The sequence below is a fragment of the Denticeps clupeoides genome, chromosome 16 (genome assembly GCF_900700375.1).
Source record: "Denticeps clupeoides chromosome 16, fDenClu1.1, whole genome shotgun sequence".
In the NCBI taxonomy this organism is placed as follows: Eukaryota; Metazoa; Chordata; class Actinopteri; order Clupeiformes; family Denticipitidae; genus Denticeps; species Denticeps clupeoides.
Genome location: NC_041722.1, coordinates 10,962,847 through 10,982,916, shown reverse-complemented (window position 1 = coordinate 10,982,916; position 20,070 = coordinate 10,962,847). Strand labels below are relative to the sequence as shown.

General features: G+C 41.4%; 1 protein-coding gene across 6 annotated transcripts in view; it reads right to left on the bottom strand.

The window, feature by feature from the left end:
- Nucleotides 1-11,909: 11,909 nt before the first annotated feature.
- kiaa1549lb (KIAA1549-like b) overlaps nt 11,910-20,070 on the bottom strand; it is a 49,620-nt gene continuing 41,459 nt past the window's right edge. For 4 of the 6 annotated variants that reach the window (XM_028956518.1, XM_028956519.1, XM_028956520.1 and 1 more), the window contains 6 exons: nt 18,823-18,955; nt 16,711-17,073; nt 16,459-16,556; nt 15,997-16,145; nt 14,908-15,059; nt 11,910-13,990 (listed from right to left, as the gene is read on the bottom strand). In XM_028956518.1, the coding sequence (XP_028812351.1) occupies nt 13,709-13,990; nt 14,908-15,059; nt 15,997-16,145; nt 16,459-16,556; nt 16,711-17,073; nt 18,823-18,955 (1,177 nt within the window). In that variant the 3' untranslated portion in view covers nt 11,910-13,708. Of the gene's footprint in view, nt 13,991-14,407; nt 14,483-14,907; nt 15,060-15,996; nt 16,146-16,458; nt 16,557-16,710; nt 17,074-18,822; nt 18,956-20,070 lie in introns of all 6 variants that reach the window. The other 2 variants (XM_028956522.1, XM_028956523.1) reach the window with 1 other exon arrangement.

The following is a 20,070-nucleotide window of genomic DNA, read 5'->3' as shown; positions in this document are numbered from 1 at the left end:
TGAAAAAAACAAGGTCACGTTAATTGACCTGCTTAACAAAGTCTATTAAGTAGTTGTAGTAATAATAATTATGTTAATGTTAATTTCCTATGAGGCCACCGCAGCCCGCCTTCCACTCCACTATGGCAAGTCAATAGGGCCAATAACCTACTAATCCTCACAACACGTTTTTAAAGGATTAGTAGGTTACAATCATAGTGCAGTGAATAAACTGGTATTTGAGTGAAAACCTGGAAGTAAATCTGAGTATCTGAAATATGTCTGATGAACAATAAAATTCACCCCCCCCTCCCTGATTTGCACTTGACTACTGGATATATGTCTCAGCAATCCAAGACTGATATACAGTACAGGACATGAGGATGGAATGTTTCGTGTCTGTGATGAATTATTAGTGCAAGAGAGCCTAGAGGTCTGTTTGAACATCTGAGGGATTCATTTCTCGTAGTGATTTGAGTCTTCCCATATAACGGTGCTCCTGGAATAGAGGGCAAGAACCCAGAGGAGCTAAAGAAAAGTTGTGCACAGTTGTCACCCACACCTCCACTCCCATGGGCTGGTGTTCTGATTACCCTCTGCCTGACACCACCCCCTGCCTTTTATTTACTCCCATTGATGAGAAAGGCGTCTGTGGGAAGGGTGACCTCTCATCTAAGGAAAGACAGCCAATTACCCCCAGGGTTAGAGTCTGTGCCCAGAACACGGAGCCCTCAGTGTGAGGAGCTCGCTCAGGACGAGTATGACTGGGCATCGGATGTGTGTAAAATTTGGAGGACATTGTGATGAATGAAACATTTTTACTGAAAAATTGCTGTTGTAGATTTAGCCTCAAATAGTCTTTGTGCACAAGGATAATGTGTTTTGGATGAAATACCAGCCTCATATTCAAACCAGTCAGCAATGCTTAGAATGGACACTTTTTATCCAATTCAATATGATTAGTTCATTTTTTTCATGTTGCTGGGATAGTATCAGAAACATCAGTAATGTGACAGACATTTTACCACCGAAGGAACCTGACAGTGGCAATATCAAAAAATAATTGTTCTCAGATGCATCTCTTCAAATTTCAATAGTTTTTACATTGTTCATGGTCACAAAAAGCCATGTGAACATTATTTTGCCTGAACGACACTATCACAACACTATTGACAGATCAGAGTCCTGTCAAATGGTTACAAATATCCCCATGAGCTGAACTTTCATTAACTGTAGCTACTGCTAATGCTGGTGTAGAATAAGACAGTAACGCATCCAAGATTAACTTCCATGTTTGCATGGCTGTAAAGTGATTAGCACCCCCACCAACCGGTTTTGCAAAATCAGAGCAGGTCTAAGTCCTCAGTGACCTTAGGCAGCCAATCCATTTTTCCGGGAAATAGGCATTTATATATAAATATGATTAAGCACACCGATTATACCACAGCAAACTCTCTCCTCTGCTCTACTCAGTCCACTCATCTTTAAGGTCACAGCAAAGTCAAGGGTGCCTGGCTAACCAGCTGTAAATGACTAGTGATAGAGCCATTAATAAAAAAAGCTCAAAGTATTACACTGGCCAACTCACAATCTCACACTAATCTGTGAGATGAGAATATTTAGAACATTTCTTTCATTATGTGCAGCATATTTAATGTAAAAATATGGTATGTTTGGCTAATCGGTGCCTCAGGAACGCTGCCTTGTTTCTTAACCAGGATAAAATAGGATTAATGAAATAAGCACAGTCAGAGGAGACTGGCCCATTTCAATAGGGGTCAACTGCTGTTATATAATGCTGCATATATTATGTTAGATAATTATTTTAATTAGGCAACAGTGCTTAAGACTGCAAACTCTTCAGTCTCTCGAATTTGACCGAAAGCCTTCACAGCTTGAAAAGTTTCCTTGTGACTGGAACCTTTAGCCTTAACTTTAAACCTTTGAATTTTGTTGTGAATAATTACCACACAGAGACATTTTCAAAAGCCTTAAACATATGCATGTGCGTGTCTTCATATGCACGACAAAATTAATTGGTAGAAAAGTGTCCTTGAGAGGAGAGCTTGTGCACTAAGGTGGACCCCTCAGCTTAACGTCTAAATTTGTAATAACCCCCATGCATTAATTATCCGATAAGAGGGTAGCACTGGGAATAGTATAGTGATTCAGAGCAAAGTACATAATCTGATAATCCCAAATTAATGAGACATCGTCATCATCCCTAAATTTTCTATAAAATCTTATTCTCAACTTGATTATTCAAATAACAGCCAAGTAAATTTCTTGTCCTTTGCACATAGAGTAACCTACACAACCAAATCCTCCCAGTTTCATTTTCATATGAACAATAACAATAACTTGCCTAACAATAACAAGAACATGAGATAAGACACTCTGTATTTTTACATTTTCATCTCTTTGAATAACCTAGTTTAAAGCAGCAAAATCCATGACAGCATGGAAGCCACGGTCCAGGTTGTCTGGTGTAACTTTTGGAAAAAGTTCCCATGTTTTTTTCCTGAAATTGCTACACTTTTCCTTCACATTGTCTGGCCATGTATTACACTTCTACTACTTTACTACCTACTTAAATTGTTGTTCCCATTGCATTTCTCTTTTCTGTTCTTTATGGCATACCTCAGACTCTCCAATTTTAGGGATTTTGTAGGTGAATATCAACCACTAAGCAGGCTTCAGGCATGCAGTCTTCTTTTTTGTCTGAGTGAATATCCAGGAAATCGGCCCTGAGGCCAACACAGGAGATGGAGTGTTCAAAAGAAAAGAGCTTGCTGTTGGGTTTATGCCAGCAGACAAATCTTTTCAATCTCTACTTTTAAGTGTAGAGTGTTCCTGGATTGCAATCCAATGTTAAATGCCTGAGTGCACTGATAGCAGATTACCACACTGAGTCAAGCCACAATCTCAAATTTCATTGGAAATTTCCTAAACCTCCAACAAACAGACTCATGATTATAGATAAAAATGCAACTGGAAAGTTACTCAGGGTAGATCTGTCAATGCTTGTATTGCCTCAATCCAGTCAATCAATTTGTTGATGCACTAAATATTGCATCAGTGAGAATTTTTTGGCTGCTTGTTTCTATGAGTGCAACTGTTCGTAGCTCTACTAAGGGCGGCTCCAACCAAGGGCGGTGGTGGCCTAGCGGTTAAAGAAGTGTACTTCGGAAAGGTCAAGGTGCCACTGAGGTCCCCTTGAGCAAGGTTTCTCTACCACACACTGGTGCCTTTCATGGCTGCCCACTGCTCACAATTGATGATGGGTTCAATGCAGAGGACACATTTTGTTATGTAAATTAATTAATTAACTAAAATTATCAGAAAACAAGAGAGACCAAATACACTGTCAAACTCTGGTAAAAGTGGTAGGTGTCTGGTAAAACCTATGATTCTAATGGATGCATGAGACAATGGAGACCGTTTAAAGGCCAATGTGAAAAGATAACTTTTTTAGCTAGAAAGATAGAAAGTGACGTGCAATTTCTTGGAAGGGCGCTGTAAAAATTGTGACACACTAAAAGCCCTGTCTCCCATAGAGCAAAGACGAGGGTGGACAAGAGGTGGGAAGAATGAAGGGTATGGGTCGTTTTGTGTTGGGTCAAGCTAGACAGACAAGAGGGAGTGAGGTCATGTAGAGATTTGTAAGATAGCAGAATGAGTTTGTGCTGTATGCAATGCTGTATAGGGAGCCATTGATGGACAGTAGAAGTAATGTGTTCCAAAGCCTCGCAGATCAAGACTTCTGTAAAGGGCATTTGCAGGAGAACAATAAGAGTAGTACTCAACAATAGGCTAGTTGAGTGAGGGAAAAAATTGTGAATGATTCTGAGATGGAAGAAAGATGCATTTACAAAATAAACAATATCTGGACTGGAGTTCTTACCAAGTTTATATTTTTTTAATGGGCCAAGCAATTGTTACCTCTCAAAACCATACTTTCTAAATGACTAAACTTTTGAATAGTAGTGTACATCCTAATGAAAATATATTTTATAATCTACTGGAATATCTGCCATTTTTTCTCCTGCACACAGATTGTCAGGACAAAATTGTAGCCCATGTGTGACCCTAGAAAGTGGATGACATAGAATTATTTGGGAAAACCATCTTATAATGCTACAATATTGTTCCTTTGTTGAGTTTTCTCCAGGGTGTGTGAGTGAGTGTGTGTGTGTGTGTGTGTGTGTGTGTGTGTGTGTGTGTGTGTTCACCCAGTGGACTGATGCCCAGTTTGTGGGTTGTTCCTGATTTCAGCCTGAAAATGACTGGGACAGACTCCAGCTTCCCCTGAAACCCTGACATGGATGAGTGGGTTTGGAAAATGGATGGATGGATCAAATAATCAGTCTTTTTTTTTTTTAAGATTGTTACAAGGTCACAAAACTTTTTGTCTTTTGTCATGGCTGCCTGTAGATTTATTAGAAATCCGCTGGAGGTCTCAGCATCTTTTGAGTATCAGTCAAAAACTCTGTGACATTGATTCTAATTTAGTTTAAAAGAATCAATGTGCTTATCAAATTAATTGGACTCTATGCCCACAATCTCATTATAAAAGACCAAAAGGGAAAGGGCACTTTAAGTATGAATGTGTTACACACACACACACACACACACACATGGCACATTGTTCAAATAATTGTTTCAGATTTAATATTATATCCCATGTATTGTTTAATTCGGATGAATCATGTTTCCGGATGTAGTTCTTAATTCATTTTTTGTATTAAAATTAAAGATGATATAATTCATTTTGATTGTCTTCTGCGGTGTACTGGTGTCCCACCGAGGGAGAGTCCCCGCCCTGACCCCAATGTTCTGGGATGGGTCTTGGAAGGCATGACCCAGATCTAGATTGGTGGTAATGGATAGTGAGTGATGTCTTCATTATTCTTTTTTTTTAAGAAGCAGAAGGAATCAGCAGGATATGCTCAAACTGGCCATGAAGATGTTGGACAAGAGTGACACCTAGTGGTATGATGAGAAAAGGGATGCACATAGCATGGGAGTTTTTATGTCTCAAAAACTTGTAAAACTTTTCATGGTTTATTGTGTATTAAGGCAAGTGTCTATTGAAATAAAAGCATAACTGGGCCACATGTTGGTGCAGCAGTCTTCTAGCTTTTAAATCTTGGTTCTCGCTCCTACTTTTGACCTATAAAGCTCTAAATATACTCACCCCACAATACCTGAGTGGACTTTTAATTCTTTACGACCCACCACGCCCCCTTCGATCAATGGGTGCAGGGTCACTACTGGTACCAAAAGTACAGAAGGTCACAGCTGGGAGCAGATCCTCCTATAGAGCTCCGCAGTTGTGGAACGGCTTGCCTGTCAGTATCCAGGACTCAGACACAGTCTCAGTGTTTAAATCCAATCTCAAAACTGTCCAATCTGTTTTCTCTGGCCTTTTGTCCTAGACACTCATTTCACTTCACTTTGATGCAGTGTCAATTATAAAGTCCAGTTTATCACAGAGTCCCCCTGTTAGACACAGACACAGACAAAGTTAAACTCACCCTAGTTAGGCTGTCCTAGTTAGGGTACCGGGCCACTGTAGCACCAATATACCACTATTACCACATATTTCAGTATCGGTTGTACAGTGCCACCGTCTGCCACTGCTTCTGTTTGTTTTCTCCGAGACACGGAATCAGGCGCCCAGACTACTGGCAGACTCCAGTGAAGAGACCAGCAAATAAATCCTGGTTCCTGACAACTGCTAAACGAGTGTGCAGAAGGGTCAAGTGTGGGAGGTGTCAACTGTAGGGCCTGTCAAAGCCCATTGAGACCTACTGTATGTGATTTGGGGCTATATAAGAAATAAATGTTGTTGTTGTTGTATGTGGGGTGCAGTTTACACACCCTACCTATGTTGATGCACGTAAATTCTAGGATCTCGGGTTTTCTCCCATTGTGTAAATACACTAGATGAATTGGTGACACTGAGCTGGCACCCCACCCGGCAGCTGACAAACATAAGTAACAATCCAAAAGAACTACCAAATGAACTGCAATGTCAGAGAATGCTTCACGTACATTTTGTGCAGCATGCTCACGGTGCTCTGTATGGCATTCAGACTTGTCACAGTCTCTGCTCTGGTAGTGGACAAGTAAGACAAAGATGAAGTTCTGTTTCTTGATTCTGACATGTTTTGTTATGATCTGCTACCCAGAACACAACTTGCAGTCTTGGGATTTCCAAAAGGTTCCGGATTCAGTGTAACAAATTGGATTGAACAGTGTTCGGTCAGCCCTATCCTTGTATGGCATTGATGTTTGTTTCCTAGTCTTTACCTTGTTCTTTTTCTCAGTTTCTTAGAATCTGTTCTTACACACAATGTTGGCTGCGTGTCGATGCTGACCTCCTGGCTGTTCTCGGTCTTGTTATTTGATCAAACACTACCCTGAAGCACTGGATTTTGCACCACAATCTCAGAAAAAACATTTTTTCTCCCCCTTCTGCACTAGTTACAAACTCAGAACCTCACTCTGTAATTCAAGTATCTGCTAAGCAATTACCAATTCCCCACACTCCAATGATGAGAAAAGGAAGGCCAGAATATCAACAGGCCAATTAATTATCTGAAGCTGTTTTGATAGAATTTTTTGCAGGTTGTAGCAATGCATCTACACATCTACAGTCATGGCCAAAGGTTTTGAGAATGAGACAAATACTGGTTTTCAGAAAGTTTGCTGCTTCCATTTTTATTTTGGCAATTTGCATATACTCCAGAATGTTTCGAAGTGTGATCAGATGAATTGCAAAATTCCTCTTCTCCATGAAAATGAACTTAATCCCCAAAAAAACATTTCCACTGCATTTCAGCCCTGCCGCAAAAGGACCTGCTGAGATGATTTCCACAATTGTTTACACAAGTCAGAGTTGACTAGCTCAAGGCTGGAGATATTTCTGTCATGCTGGTTGAGTTGGAATAGCAGACTGGATGCTTTAAAAGGAGGGTGATGCTGGAAATCATTGTTCTTCCTCTGCTAACCTGCAAGGATACCTGCAAGGAAATACATGCAGTCATCATTGTGGGGCAGAGATATTGCTGCTACTAAGATTGCACCTAAATAAACCATTTATTAGATAATCAAAAACTTCAAGTAGAGAAGTTCAAGTGTTGTGAAGAAGGCTTCACGGCACCCAAGAAAGTCCAGCATGTACCAGAATCATCTCCTAAAGATGATTCAGATGCAGGATCGGGGTGCCACCAGTGCAGAGCTTGCTCAGGAATGGCAGCAGGCAGGTGTGAGTGCATCTGCACACACAATGAGGTGAAGACTATTGGTGCATGACCTGGTGTCAAGAAGGGCAGCAAAGAAGCCACTTCTCTCCATGAAAAACATCAAGGACAGACTGATATTTGTCAAACAAGTACAGGGATTGGGCTGCTGAGGAATGCTGAGGTCATTTTCTCTGATGAAGCCCCTTGGAAAAGCCCCTTGGAAAAATGATTGTCAGTCCTGTCTCGTGCCAACAGTAGATCATCCTAAGACCAGTCATGTGTGGGGTTGCTTCTCATCCAAGGGAGTTGTCTCACTCACAATTTTGCCTAAGAACATCCAAGAACAGTTTGGTGAACAACAATACCCTTTCTGGCATGATGGAGCACCGTGCCATATGGCCAAAACTCTCCGGAACTTTTATTAATTAAATTGAGAACTTGTGGTCAAGGCGGTTACACAAAGAAAACCCCACAAATTCTGACAAACTCCAAGATCTGATTATGAAGAGATGTGTCAGCATCAGTCACCATTTGGCCCAGAAGTTGTTTGAAACATATAAAATGCTTTAATTATTCTTCAATACACCACAGAAACAACCTGGCACACTGAAGCAGCAAACTTTGTGAAAACCAGTATAGACAGCCTAAGTCGGATTTGTAAATAATTCTTCAGGATGCCTTTGTATACAGAGGAAAAAGTATGTCATGAGCAAATATCCTGTGGTCCAAAAAAATGTAAAACATCTCATGTAAAACATCTCATTAAACGTGGCACAATTTCTGTTAAGCACAGTCACTGTGGACGTTCTATCTTAATGCAGCATCAAACGTCAGACCAAAAGTGGAAAGTGTTCACCCTTTACCATAGGTTGCTTGTGCATGTAAAATTTCACCATCTGCTTAATCTGTTAATGTATTGTCAGTGTGTCTTAGAATCTGAAAGGTGAAACATCAACTGTACTTACCCATTCCTGCAAAGTAATCCCCAAATTTCTGTCAAATGTATTTAATTTTTTACTTACACATTTCACTAACACATTGTCTTTAAACCAGCTTGTTAAAATGAAAAAGTCTAATATGGGCACATTAAACAAAACATGGAGTAATGATAGATCTTATGTTCGAGGAATTGTAAAATCTAATATGACACCATATGTTTTGTTTAATGCAAGGATGTGTTCAGGCACAATTTTGTTTTGTGGTTCGCACACTGTGGAAGGCCAGGAATCTATATCCCAGTGCATGTCCTAACATAACCTAATATTAATTATCAGAACAGAACATGCCTCTAATAAGGTATTGGACCAGAAAGAAGCTGTTGTATACAGCATTGATTTTTATAGATATTTGAACTCTTCAGTATAACACTGCAGTAAAATAACTTAAGTTAACCTCAGTTGAGCAGGAACATGGCTGAGTGTGGAGGCCCATGCATTTGAGGCCAGGAGCTGTCTAGGGTGCTGAAGTAAAGGGAAGGGACAGCATCAACGCATTTAAAGTGGCCTACAGTCTTCAGGTAAACTGGATTGTCCCTGCTCCATTTTTTATTTAAATACATGTCTCTGTACCAGACAATTCGTTTAATCAGCAGCCTTAAACAGTCGTGGAACTGGTTTTCACAAAGTTTGCTGCTTCAATCTTTTTGGTTGTTTCTGTGGTGTATTTTATTTTTAAAGTTTTAAAGCCTTTTATTGACAATATGCAAAGAGTCATTTGCATAAATGTCATTATGCAAGTCATATTTGCAGTGTTGCAATTCGCCCTGTCATGCTGTCAATCAATTCTGAGCCAAATCCTGACTGATGGCGACCCATTCCTTCATAATCAGTGCTTGGTGTTTGCGGGGTTTTGTTTGTCAACCCACCTCTTCAAGATTGACCACAAGATCTCAATTGGATTAAGGCCCGGGGAGTTTCCTGGCCATGGACTCAAAATTTCTATGTTTTGTTCCCTGAGCCACTTAGTTATCACTTTAGCCTTATGGCACAGTGCTCCACGTTGCTTGGATGAGAAGCAGCCCCACATATGAATGGTCTCAGGATGCTCTACTGTTGGCACGAGACAGGACTGATGGTAGCACTTTTGGTAGATAGGCTCCTTTGCTGCCCTTCTTGACACCAGGCAATCCTCCAAAAGTCCTCACCTCACTGTGTGTGCAGATGCCCTTACACCCACCTGCGGCCATTCCTGAGCAAGCTCTGTACTGGTGGCACCCCAATCCTACAGCTGAATCATCTTTAGGAGACGGTCCAGGCGCTTGCTGGACTTTCTTGAAGTTTTTGGTTGGTTGCAATTTAGGTGCAATCTTAGTAGTAGCCTGTGAAGCCCTTTTTATGCAACACAATGATGACTACATGTGTTTCCTTGCAGGTTACCATGGTTAACAGAGGATGAACAATGATTTCAAGCATCACCCTCCTTTTAATTTGTCGCTTTGTCGCTTGGGCTTCTCTTCGTCACGTACAAATTTTTCGGGGCAGTGGTGGTCTAACGGTTAAGGAAGCGTCCCCGTAATCAGAAGTTTATCCATTATGATGCGCGTAATAGTGCCAAACGTTTCTGCAAAATGTTCCATTTTCTCCAAGTACAGTATGAGTGCGAGGAATAATTAATTCATGCATTTTTATGATCATGTCATTAAAGTCATTCAAAGTTTCGATTCTGTGTGTGCGTGTTATTTTTTATGCTCCTCTTGAATGTCTCTTTAGCCACGGAAGACTTGTTTTCATCTCACACCGTAACCACATGACAGACAAACCCTTTGAACAGGTGCTGCGTCTTGCTGCGTTACAACCGCCTTTACTGGACTGTAGACTAAGTGGAACAGATGTAGGTAGGTTGCTAGAAATATCTTGGTATTGTTCACTGATAAAGCTTGTAACCTCATTATTTTCTAAACTCATTTTTGGGGGGATTTACGTTTTTCAACCAAACCGTTCAGCACTGACAACTTAGATGGGTCTTGTTGCCTTTGTTAAATGGCTATGTTAAATGGGTTGCATTAAAACATATATTGTCTTGTTTTTAAAGTTATATCTGGTGGCAAAGTTTAAAGTGCATTTTGTCATTGTCACATCAAGTTTGAATATCTCATTTGTATATTGGGTCTTTAGTGTTTTTTTTTATTATTTGTGGAAGAATAATATTGACAGTAAATGCCCAAAAAGTATATTTTTAATTTTATATTGTTTTATATATGACCTTTTTTGTCCTAATCAGGAAGAGGGTCATTGAAAATGCTGATTTTTTTCCCTTTTGCAAGGCTACTTTTTATTTTTAACTAAGCGATGGAATATGTTGGTGACCAAAACAGTAAATACTTTACAATGGTATATTTTATGTTGTATCTTCCACTTTTCAGCTTTACACATAAAGAAATGGTTAATGAAAAACAGGGCTTTTTTATTATTTGTGATTGCTACATTCATGTAGTTGTAAAAAGCATGACAATATGTTAAGTAATCCAAAGTATTCATTTACATTTACGGCATTTGGCAGACGCCCTTATCCAGAGCGACTTACAATGTGCTTTCAAGTTACCATCGATGAAGAGATCAATTCCGGTTCACTAGGATCCCAACTATGAAAACATCTATTTTATTCACTCTGTTGTAGATTCTGTACACAAGTTCGACAACAAGAAAATTACAACTTAATCTAAATATTCTTTAAAGAGGAAGGTCTTGAGCTGTAGTTTGAAGGTGCTCAGTGACTGAGCTGTTCTGACCTCGATGGGAAGTTCATTCCACCACCGAGGGGCCAAGACGGAGAAGAGTCTAGATGAATGTCTTCCTTTTACCTTCAGAGATGGAGGGACCAGGCGAGCAGTACTGGAGGCTCGGAGTATACGAGGTGCAGTGCGAGGTGTAATAAGGGCTGTGAGGTAGGATGGTTTGGCCATGTTTGGCTTTGTAGGCCAGCATCAGTATTTTGAACCTGATGCGTGCAGCTACTGGGAGCCAGTGGAGGGAACGTAGCAGAGGGGTGGTGTGGGAGAATTTGGGAAGGTTGAAGATTAGTCGTGCTGCTATTCAGAATACGTTACTCACATTGAGTAACTTAACGGAATACGTTACAAACTACATTTTCGGATATGTATTCTGTAATCAGTAGTGGAATACATATTAAAAGTAACCTTCCCAACACTGGCCGCCACTGCCCCTCATAGACGAGCAGAGGTAGAGGGAAAAAAAACGAGGTAGAGGAAAGATACATATGGAAGGTCATAATTCAGCTGCATTTTAATGCATGGTTTTAGTATAAAAACACGTTTTTATGAAAAAAGCACTGCTTTCAACAGCGTTTTGACGCCTGTCGCCTGGTTTGCGCACATGCTCAACACAGTCAAGCATTACGTGTGCTTTTTTTTTTTTGCACGGTCTAAAACAGACCATGTGTGATGCCAAGGTGCCACTGAGCAAAGCACCGTTCCCACACACTGCTCCCCAGGTGCCAAGGGTGACGGCTAAAAGCAGAGGACACATTTCGCAGTATCATCGTGTGCTGCACTGTTTCACAATCACATCACTTCTTACCGCTGCATTCCTGCCACTTCAACACCATCTGAGCGGATGTTTTCAGGCAACAGGGGACCGTCCCTGTAACTACTGATTATAATTTTTTTTCTGGATAAAGTTGTCTGATAAATGCTGTAAATGTAAATGAACAGGCCCAGACGCTCCTTTGTCATATAGTTACTCTGTGTAATAAGTTTTTTTTTTTGTGCTGTTTCTAAACTGCTTACAGCAACACTGAATCTGTGAATTATCGGGGGCAAACAATGATCAGAATTTATTTATTATTCTTGACATTTTATTCACTTGTCAGTATTTTTTTTTTTTTGCATTTGTGTTGTAAAATGAATGGATCAGAATTAGAATATCACAATCACACATGCATCTTCCACCCATACTCACACACACACACACACACACACACACTAAATACTGCTGTAAACAAACATAGCTGGTCAAAATCTTTACTCCTAGCAGAAATTCATTCATTTACAAGGCCTGACAACAGTGGCTATCAGTGTCACCTCCAATGAGTTTCTAAAATGGATGGAGGTTGCATTGGGTCAGCGAATGCTGGATGGCAGAGCGTGAAGCAAATCCATGTTTTTGTTTCATATTTACACATAAACTCCAGAACGCGGGCAACTGGAGACCGAAGAGATCAAAAAAGACAGGCGGCTTTGTAATAAAATCTAATAAAAGTCTACAGCCTGTTCTTGAGGATAATGGAATGATAAATCATAAATGCTCCTGTAAGCAGGCCTGTCCATAAACAGTCATTAGGAAACATGTCCATTATTGTTTTGTTTTGCTTCAATAGGACACAGCATGTGGCGTGCTGGAGTGTGAAAAAAGAGTCTCTGCATAAACCTCATTATTGCTTTTGTGTCCCTTCAGTCCATTTCCTTTAGGTCCCCTGTTCTGCGCTTCCAGAACTGTCACATGTCGACCTTGTTACTCCTCTTTACTCCATGTCTGATCCTCCAGTCTAAGCAAATGATTGAATCAAAATGTTCTGACAGGGGAACAGAGGACTGCAAGTCTTCTAGTCTCTTCCAGTAACATTAGGAAGATGAATTTGCGCTTATCAGTTAAAGTGCATTTAAACAGATTTTTGATACTTGTCAGTACAATCTTTAAAAAAACTCTTTAACACATTCACTGTTCGATTTAGTTGAAATAATAATGATCATGATGATGATGATTAGGATATTGGATGAAAAATAAGCATGCACTAGGTTTACATTTTTAACTGCTTAAGAAGACATAATGGATTGCAAGAGTTTAGTTAAAATAAAAAAGATTTTAAAAAATAACACACCTAACACACTGTATAATCATGATAATCATTGTCCATGATGGCAGAAAATCCATTATGATGCAGAATTTTTTATGCAGAAAACCTCCAGATCATTTTATTTATTCTTTCTCGTCTTATTTACAACAAAGTCCATAAACTAAGGTGTAATAACTCAATATAATGAAGTGTGTGAAAGCAAATGGAAATGATGTTAATATGTGTAAATTAGATCTAATGAACGTGCACAACAGGGATCAGTCGTTGGAAGTTAAGAGAGGGAGGGCACCTCTGTGAATGTGTATTTTTATGTTTTGATTAAAAGCTGTAGCTCTCACTCGCTGAACTGTACTGTTCCATTATCGAACATCATATTTATGAACGTCTAATGCTATATTACAGAGAAACCAGAAAAGCACACGTAGAAGGCAGCCATGGGTGGCTCTCAGGCTTGGGACAGAACACGTTCACATTCCACTAGCAGGAAAATGAGCATACAGAGAAATTCAACAGGGCAAGAAAAAAAAAAAAATGTATCAGTCTCTCCCAAATATGGTGGCATTGAACTTGACAAACGTCAGAAAGAAGAGTCTCATGTCTGTGATGCACTGGTCATGTCCTCCTGTTTCAGGAGTTTGATTCAGGCTCCTGGCGAGTATAGCAGAGCTCTAGACCTGGAACTCAAACATGTCCGTCTGCTTCTTGGCCAGCTTGGCCACCTCTTCACGTATGGCTTTGACCAGGGCAGAGGTGGATAGGCTGCTGAGAGGGACATCGTGGCCAGGGACGTCCGGCGGCTCAGATAAACTCTGCTGGGAGGCCGCAGATGGGGACGGTCCGTGCTCCAGACCTGCCCGTGCTGACGTGGCTTGGCTGTAGTGCCGGAGGAGAGGGCTGCCCTGAGGGTAGCGGGGGTGTGGAAAGGCCTCGACGTAACCTGGCAACGGCACCTGAAAGAGAAGCAGGTGCGAGGTGTAACAAGAGTTCGTCCGCCACCCAACATCTCAAACATTATGCACAGTGTGGTGATGTTTTAAATGTTTTCTTTTGTGTCTCAATTTTTGTACTGTATGTTCAAACAACATTCAGATGACTGAAAAGGGAAACAATACACAAGCACACAAGGCAAAAGACGTACAATAAAAACCAAAGATGAGGGGGGAACTCAACTTCTCTAGCACTACAACTTAAACATCTGTGACCTTCAATTCAAACGGAGCGTTTGAACTCTGCAATGGGTTACACGTGAAGTCAGAACAGCATGTCATGGCAACAACAGACACACTCAGGAAAATATCAAAGGGAACACAAAAAAAGGAGGAAGTACATGGAGGAATGTGTTCATTTAAAGAAATGTGCTCAACTACCCCGGCGTTTTGCTGTGTCCACGCAACTCCGCCGAAAAATTCTGTTCAGCAAATGGTTTCTAAATGACACTGGTTCTGTAAAAAGACACTGCGTGAAGGCATCTGATTGAAACAGGCAGACACAAACAGGGATAAGAAGTACATTCCAAACAGACAAGGAGTCTTGTGCAGAGGGCAGGTCACATGGATACTGAAACATCCGACAGACAAGCAATGCCCGCCCTCCCCACCCCGGCTCCCAGCTCACCAGAGAGGGGAGGGACGTGTAACAAATGCACTGAGAGTGAGCCACCAATCCTGCTCCTGTTAGGACATGGCCTTTAATGAAAAAAGTGTTAATTAAAGTGTCCACATTCATTGTAGTGGGAGGGACATGCTGAACAATTTGGGGTTAGATTAACAATACGATGAATTTTCAATTTACAAAGACCTGGAGCCCAACTGGTGCAGGATTGTGGAGCCTGATCTGCATATGTGAGATGTGAGGATGGAAGCCTTACGGAGTCAGCCCACTGTGGGGGGACGTCCTCCGGCTCCGGTGGGTAAGACATCCAGGAGGGACTGTGGTACGAGGAGGGGGGGGTAGACAGGAAGTAGCCTGTGTATGCAGGCCTGCTTGCAGGGATGGCGTAGACTGCGGTAATTGGGTTTCCTGCAGGGGTGGATAATTATTATTTTTATTGCAAGCTATTAATCTGATTCAAAGTTCTGACAGCCACAACATATCTATCAAGAAATGCAAATGCTATTTTTACTTTCTGCAGATATTGAACAAACATTGATCTGGAAGGCTTCTGCACAAAAATATCAATAAAGGTTATGTTTTTACAATAGTGCAGTACATTTACCACTTATTGTTTATTGCTCTGTCCCCTTTTTGTTGGTGTAATTTAATTGAAAATTAGCTCATTTTTTCTATTGTGAATCTATTGTGGGTTTATTAATGGCAAAACATTGCATTCTGTTTTTATATATTTTACACTCTGTCCCAACTTGTATTTTTCCCCTTGCAGAAGATACAACACTACCTTATCTCACTTACTGCAAGATCACATGCCAGGTATGGCAGTTTAACATTTTGGCGGTTTTGTGTGTTCCTGGGCACTTTTTGGATGGAACGGTCATCAATCTAACACTGCTTAACCCCCTTGAAATAAGATTTAAGGTTTAAGAACTTTAAAATAGGGACCTAAACGTTCTATAGACATACAGACAAGTGCAAAACTATTGTGGCATTTAGGGGCGTGGGGGGTTCCCTTTTCCAGAGCTACATACAGTCGGTAGTTACAAGGACAGACCCCTAGGGACCCTCAGGGTTAAATGACACATTGGTACTAAGTGGGTTCTTGTTCATAGGCAAGTGTGTTACCCAATAGGCTACTAACACCCATACAGTATAAATCCACACAATAACACAATACAGTACTTTACAAATAAATAAATATGTTTGTTTGCTATCAGTCAAAAGATATAAATACTGCAAATTCAGAATGCATGATATCATGTCTTTAACACTTTATTTGTGTTTAAATCCAGTGCAGTTGCTGAGACAGGAAGGGATGTGATAGTTATTCGGTGCTTACGATCACCTGAGTGGTTGGGCATGGGCTGCTCTGTGGTGACTGAGGGCAAAGCTGCTCTGCTGACTGGAGCGTAGGGGGCGCTGTCGTGCTGACTCTGCACATCACGGACAGATGACTCTACACTCCGGGTCTTGGGGCCAAGGTCAGAAGAGGAGCTACGGAAGTAGGCAAAAAAAAGTGTATCCTGCCTTTACTGAAATTTGCCACTAGATGGCAGGCAGTGCACAGAGTTGAAAGAAATAGCAATGACCCCCCCCCCAACCCCACAGTAGTGCCACTGAACAGGCATTGGCATGCAATTCCTTACACTGGTGCAGGATTAAAAAAAATTGGGTGTGGCATTTAAAGCATGTATGCTTACCAGCTATGATTAATGGACAATTTACATTTGCATTAAGGTTCATGTGTTCATTACTGAGGTGTGTGGAGGTGGCACTGTGAGATGCAATTTTCAAAAAATCGGCCTACCGTCTCAGTGAAGCGCCTGGAGGGGGTCCTGTCCTTGGGGGAACAGGAGGAGGAGGAGAGCCCAAAGCCATGTCAGGAAGCTGTGTGAACCTGAATGCCTGGAGAAAGGCATAATTGACTGTGTTTCATGAATTAAAATGCAATAAAATCATGCTAAAAATTATTTACAATAAATAGAATGGCATTTAATTTTGTGAATTATATATTTTGTAAAGTCCCTATACTTCTCAAATGAAGGATGCTGGCACTCACGGGCTTGGGTAGACTGCACTGGTACAACTCCGGCCCATATGCTGGGACCCACTGGACCGCCCCCGGGCCACGGCTCATGGTACCTGGAGCACTGGTCACCACCTCCGAGTAGGGGATGGGTGGCCCAGGGCTGTAAGGCCCCATGTGATGGTGGTGATGCCGTCTGGCAGTGGAGTGTCCGGCTGATGCCAGGCTGAAGGCTTCTTCCAGCAGGAGATGCATCTGCTGCCGGACCTCATCGATGGAGGGCTGTGAGCTCAGGGTGGAGGTCTCTGACTGACCTTTGGCACGTCGGCTGTAGCCGTAGCTACGGTGGCTCAGCAGCCGATCTACATTGGTCTCTTCAGTGAGTTCAGGTTCAGTCTAACAAAAAATCAAAGGTGTATACACGTTATTTATACATTTTAATATATGTACCTATTTTGTACTTATTTCTTTTCATTCAGAATGCTTGTATTTTCTATACAGGGGGCAGTGTTGGCCTAGCGGCTAAGGAAGCAAACCCATAATCAGAAGGTTGCCGGTTCAAATCTCATACCGCTAACATGCCATTGAGGTGCCAGTGAGCAAAGCACCATCCACACACACCATTCCCCGGGCGCCTGTCATGGCTGCCCACTGCTCTCTCAGGAGATGGGTTAAATGCAGAAACCGAGAAATGCATTTTACTGTCACATGTGACAATTAATCACTGTCACTTTCATATTTTATCCAGCAAATTAAATTGTGTAGTATTTACATCACAGATGGAATTCAGCATTTTGGTATTTCTGTGTGTTTACAACATCAGGGCCAAATTTGGCCTTTCAAAGGTACTGTAAGTCATAAGTTTTTGATATAAGTTGTTGATTCAAGTAAGAGGATGTTTATTTGCAGTAGGCTGGATGGCTGGGATTATAACTAACTTTTTTACCCTTTGCAGCCCCCCACCCCCCTCCCTGTCACCAACTTGTGCCCTAGTTCCTGTGCGAGTGGGGCGAAGCCACAGGAGGCCTGTATATTCCGCCTCAAAAACCAGTCCTTCCACGGGCACTTCGAGCTCAAGATCCTCAGCAGCAGCAGCTATCGGTTCACACTGTATGGCCAGTAGAGCCGGGCAGAGCATGTTATCTGGTCCATCTCCATACGTGGCGGCACCAACAGGCAGGCCGGTGAAGCGATGTTACTGCTGCAGCAGCTTGAGTCAGGGTCCAGAATGTGAGCACTGTTGTGGCCTGTTTTCTCACTTTCCTTGTGAGCCATAAGGCAGCTGCATAACTGGCACTTTCTGGCATGTATGTAATGTTGTGCTCTCAGATAACTGTGAAAATGGCAGTCCTTTACACCCTCGTTTACACTATATAACACACTAAGGCAATTTGCATGTCTTTCAACCTATACAGTACAATGTATAGTATAAATATTGAAATTATGTTGAAAATAATGGCAGTGGAAGGTGCCACATAGCAAGGTACCATCCCCACACACTGCTCCCCAGGTGCCTTTCGTGGCTGCCCACTGCTCAACAAGGTGATGCACCGTGCACCATGTGCTGTGCTGCAGTGTATCACAATGACAATTACTTCACTTTCAAAAAAACATATTCCTTGTTTGGCCAATAAACATGATTCTAATTGTGATTCAGATTAATTTAATGCTGACAGATCTAAATAATCAGTTGCCAAAATCAACTGATTTATTGATTCATTGTTGCGTGTGGCCACAGATGTCGGGTGCATCTGTAGCTTAGTTTCTGGTTTCTTCTCACGTGTATTGGCATCGTATTTGAAAGCGCCCAGCTTGGTTCCCATGGTTACAGCCTAAGAGAAAGAATTATTGCAAGAGGGAGCCATGAGATGCTGTAAATGCATAATGAGTCAAACCTGAAACCACTTACGATTCAGTGCATGATCAGAAATGGATGATGTAACATTTGGAATTTTTCCTCTGCGTCTGTTTTTCAGAATTCAAGCCCAAAATACCCAAAGGTACACCGGTTAAATACAATTTAACCAAAGCAGCTCTGTGATGTCAGGGTTGTTTTCTTTTTCATCAAACATATGAATGACAGTATAATTGGCTCTGGCACCCATGATCATAATTAGGAAATCCATTCCAAATTTCTAAACTCACATCATAGCCGCTGTTGCGGATGCCCTTCCTGGGCCTCTCTCTCATGACCAGCAGGTCCATCTCCGTTCCTCCAGGGCTGGGGCTGTTCAGAGATTGCCTGCTGCGATACTCTGGGTGTCTCCCCTGGGAGTTCCTGCAAGCAGAAGGAACAGCAACATATCCACACCAGGGCATCATCGATGAACGCACGCGTTCAAAATTAATCAGCACAGGACTAAACGTCATGCTACAAGATGAGAGACATTTCCAGGAACACCATCTAATGATGCAATGAATATGTGTCCAAAAGTTTGGTGACCAAACTCTCAGTGTGGACAGGCCCTCCGGAAGACCGTTCAAAATTGCATAGGGATAAGTTTGGAACACGCTACACATGTTTGGAATCGTGTGTCTTTTAAAAGTATTAGACAGTGAGCCACTGACAAGGCCTCTGGGTATGAAGACAGTTCCAAAGTATGTGGACAATCATCAATGTTCCTCACTTTAGTTAGAGAAGGGCCAAAAGGAGGAGAGACGCTGTTCTTTTAACACTGTACTGCCCTGTTAACCAGTTAACCAGTTAAGTTATTGTGCCCTACAGGGATTTATTTTTTTTAATCCAGACGCAATGTGCACTCGAGATCAAACTGCCCAGACTGTCTCCCTACTACTTAACCTCAGGCCCAGGAGCAAAAGATGTGCAGATTATAGTATGTTTAATAATTCATGACTACAAATTATGCCAGTTTAATTCAATTCATGCTGTGTCATTAAGCATAACCTAAGGACATCATTTAAAAAAACTTTAAGCTTTTTTTTTTTCTAATAATCATTGTAGTGCAATATGTGGACATGTATAGTAGATGAAAATCCATAAAATATATATGTTTATGTTTCCGAGGAATGAAAATAAAAAAAGTAGGCAACATTTAATAAGTCACTTAATTTGTTTACGGTACACCATTTCGCCCTAAAGGGGGAAGGGGGTGGTGGCAGTAAGCCTTCACAAAACAGAGTTAGAGTTTGTCAATCCATTCATACCATTTTTTACCTACTGAATTGCAATACTGCTAATAGCAGCCAGTGTCTGATGGCCCTGAAAACACAGACTGCATGATGATATATACAGTACAGGCCAAAAGTTTGGACACACCTTCTCATTTTCTTTATTTTCATGACCATTTACATTGGTAGATTCTCACTGAATGCATCAAAACTATGAATTGTATTGTATATCCACCAAATCTGGATGCAGCTTCTGTATTCTGC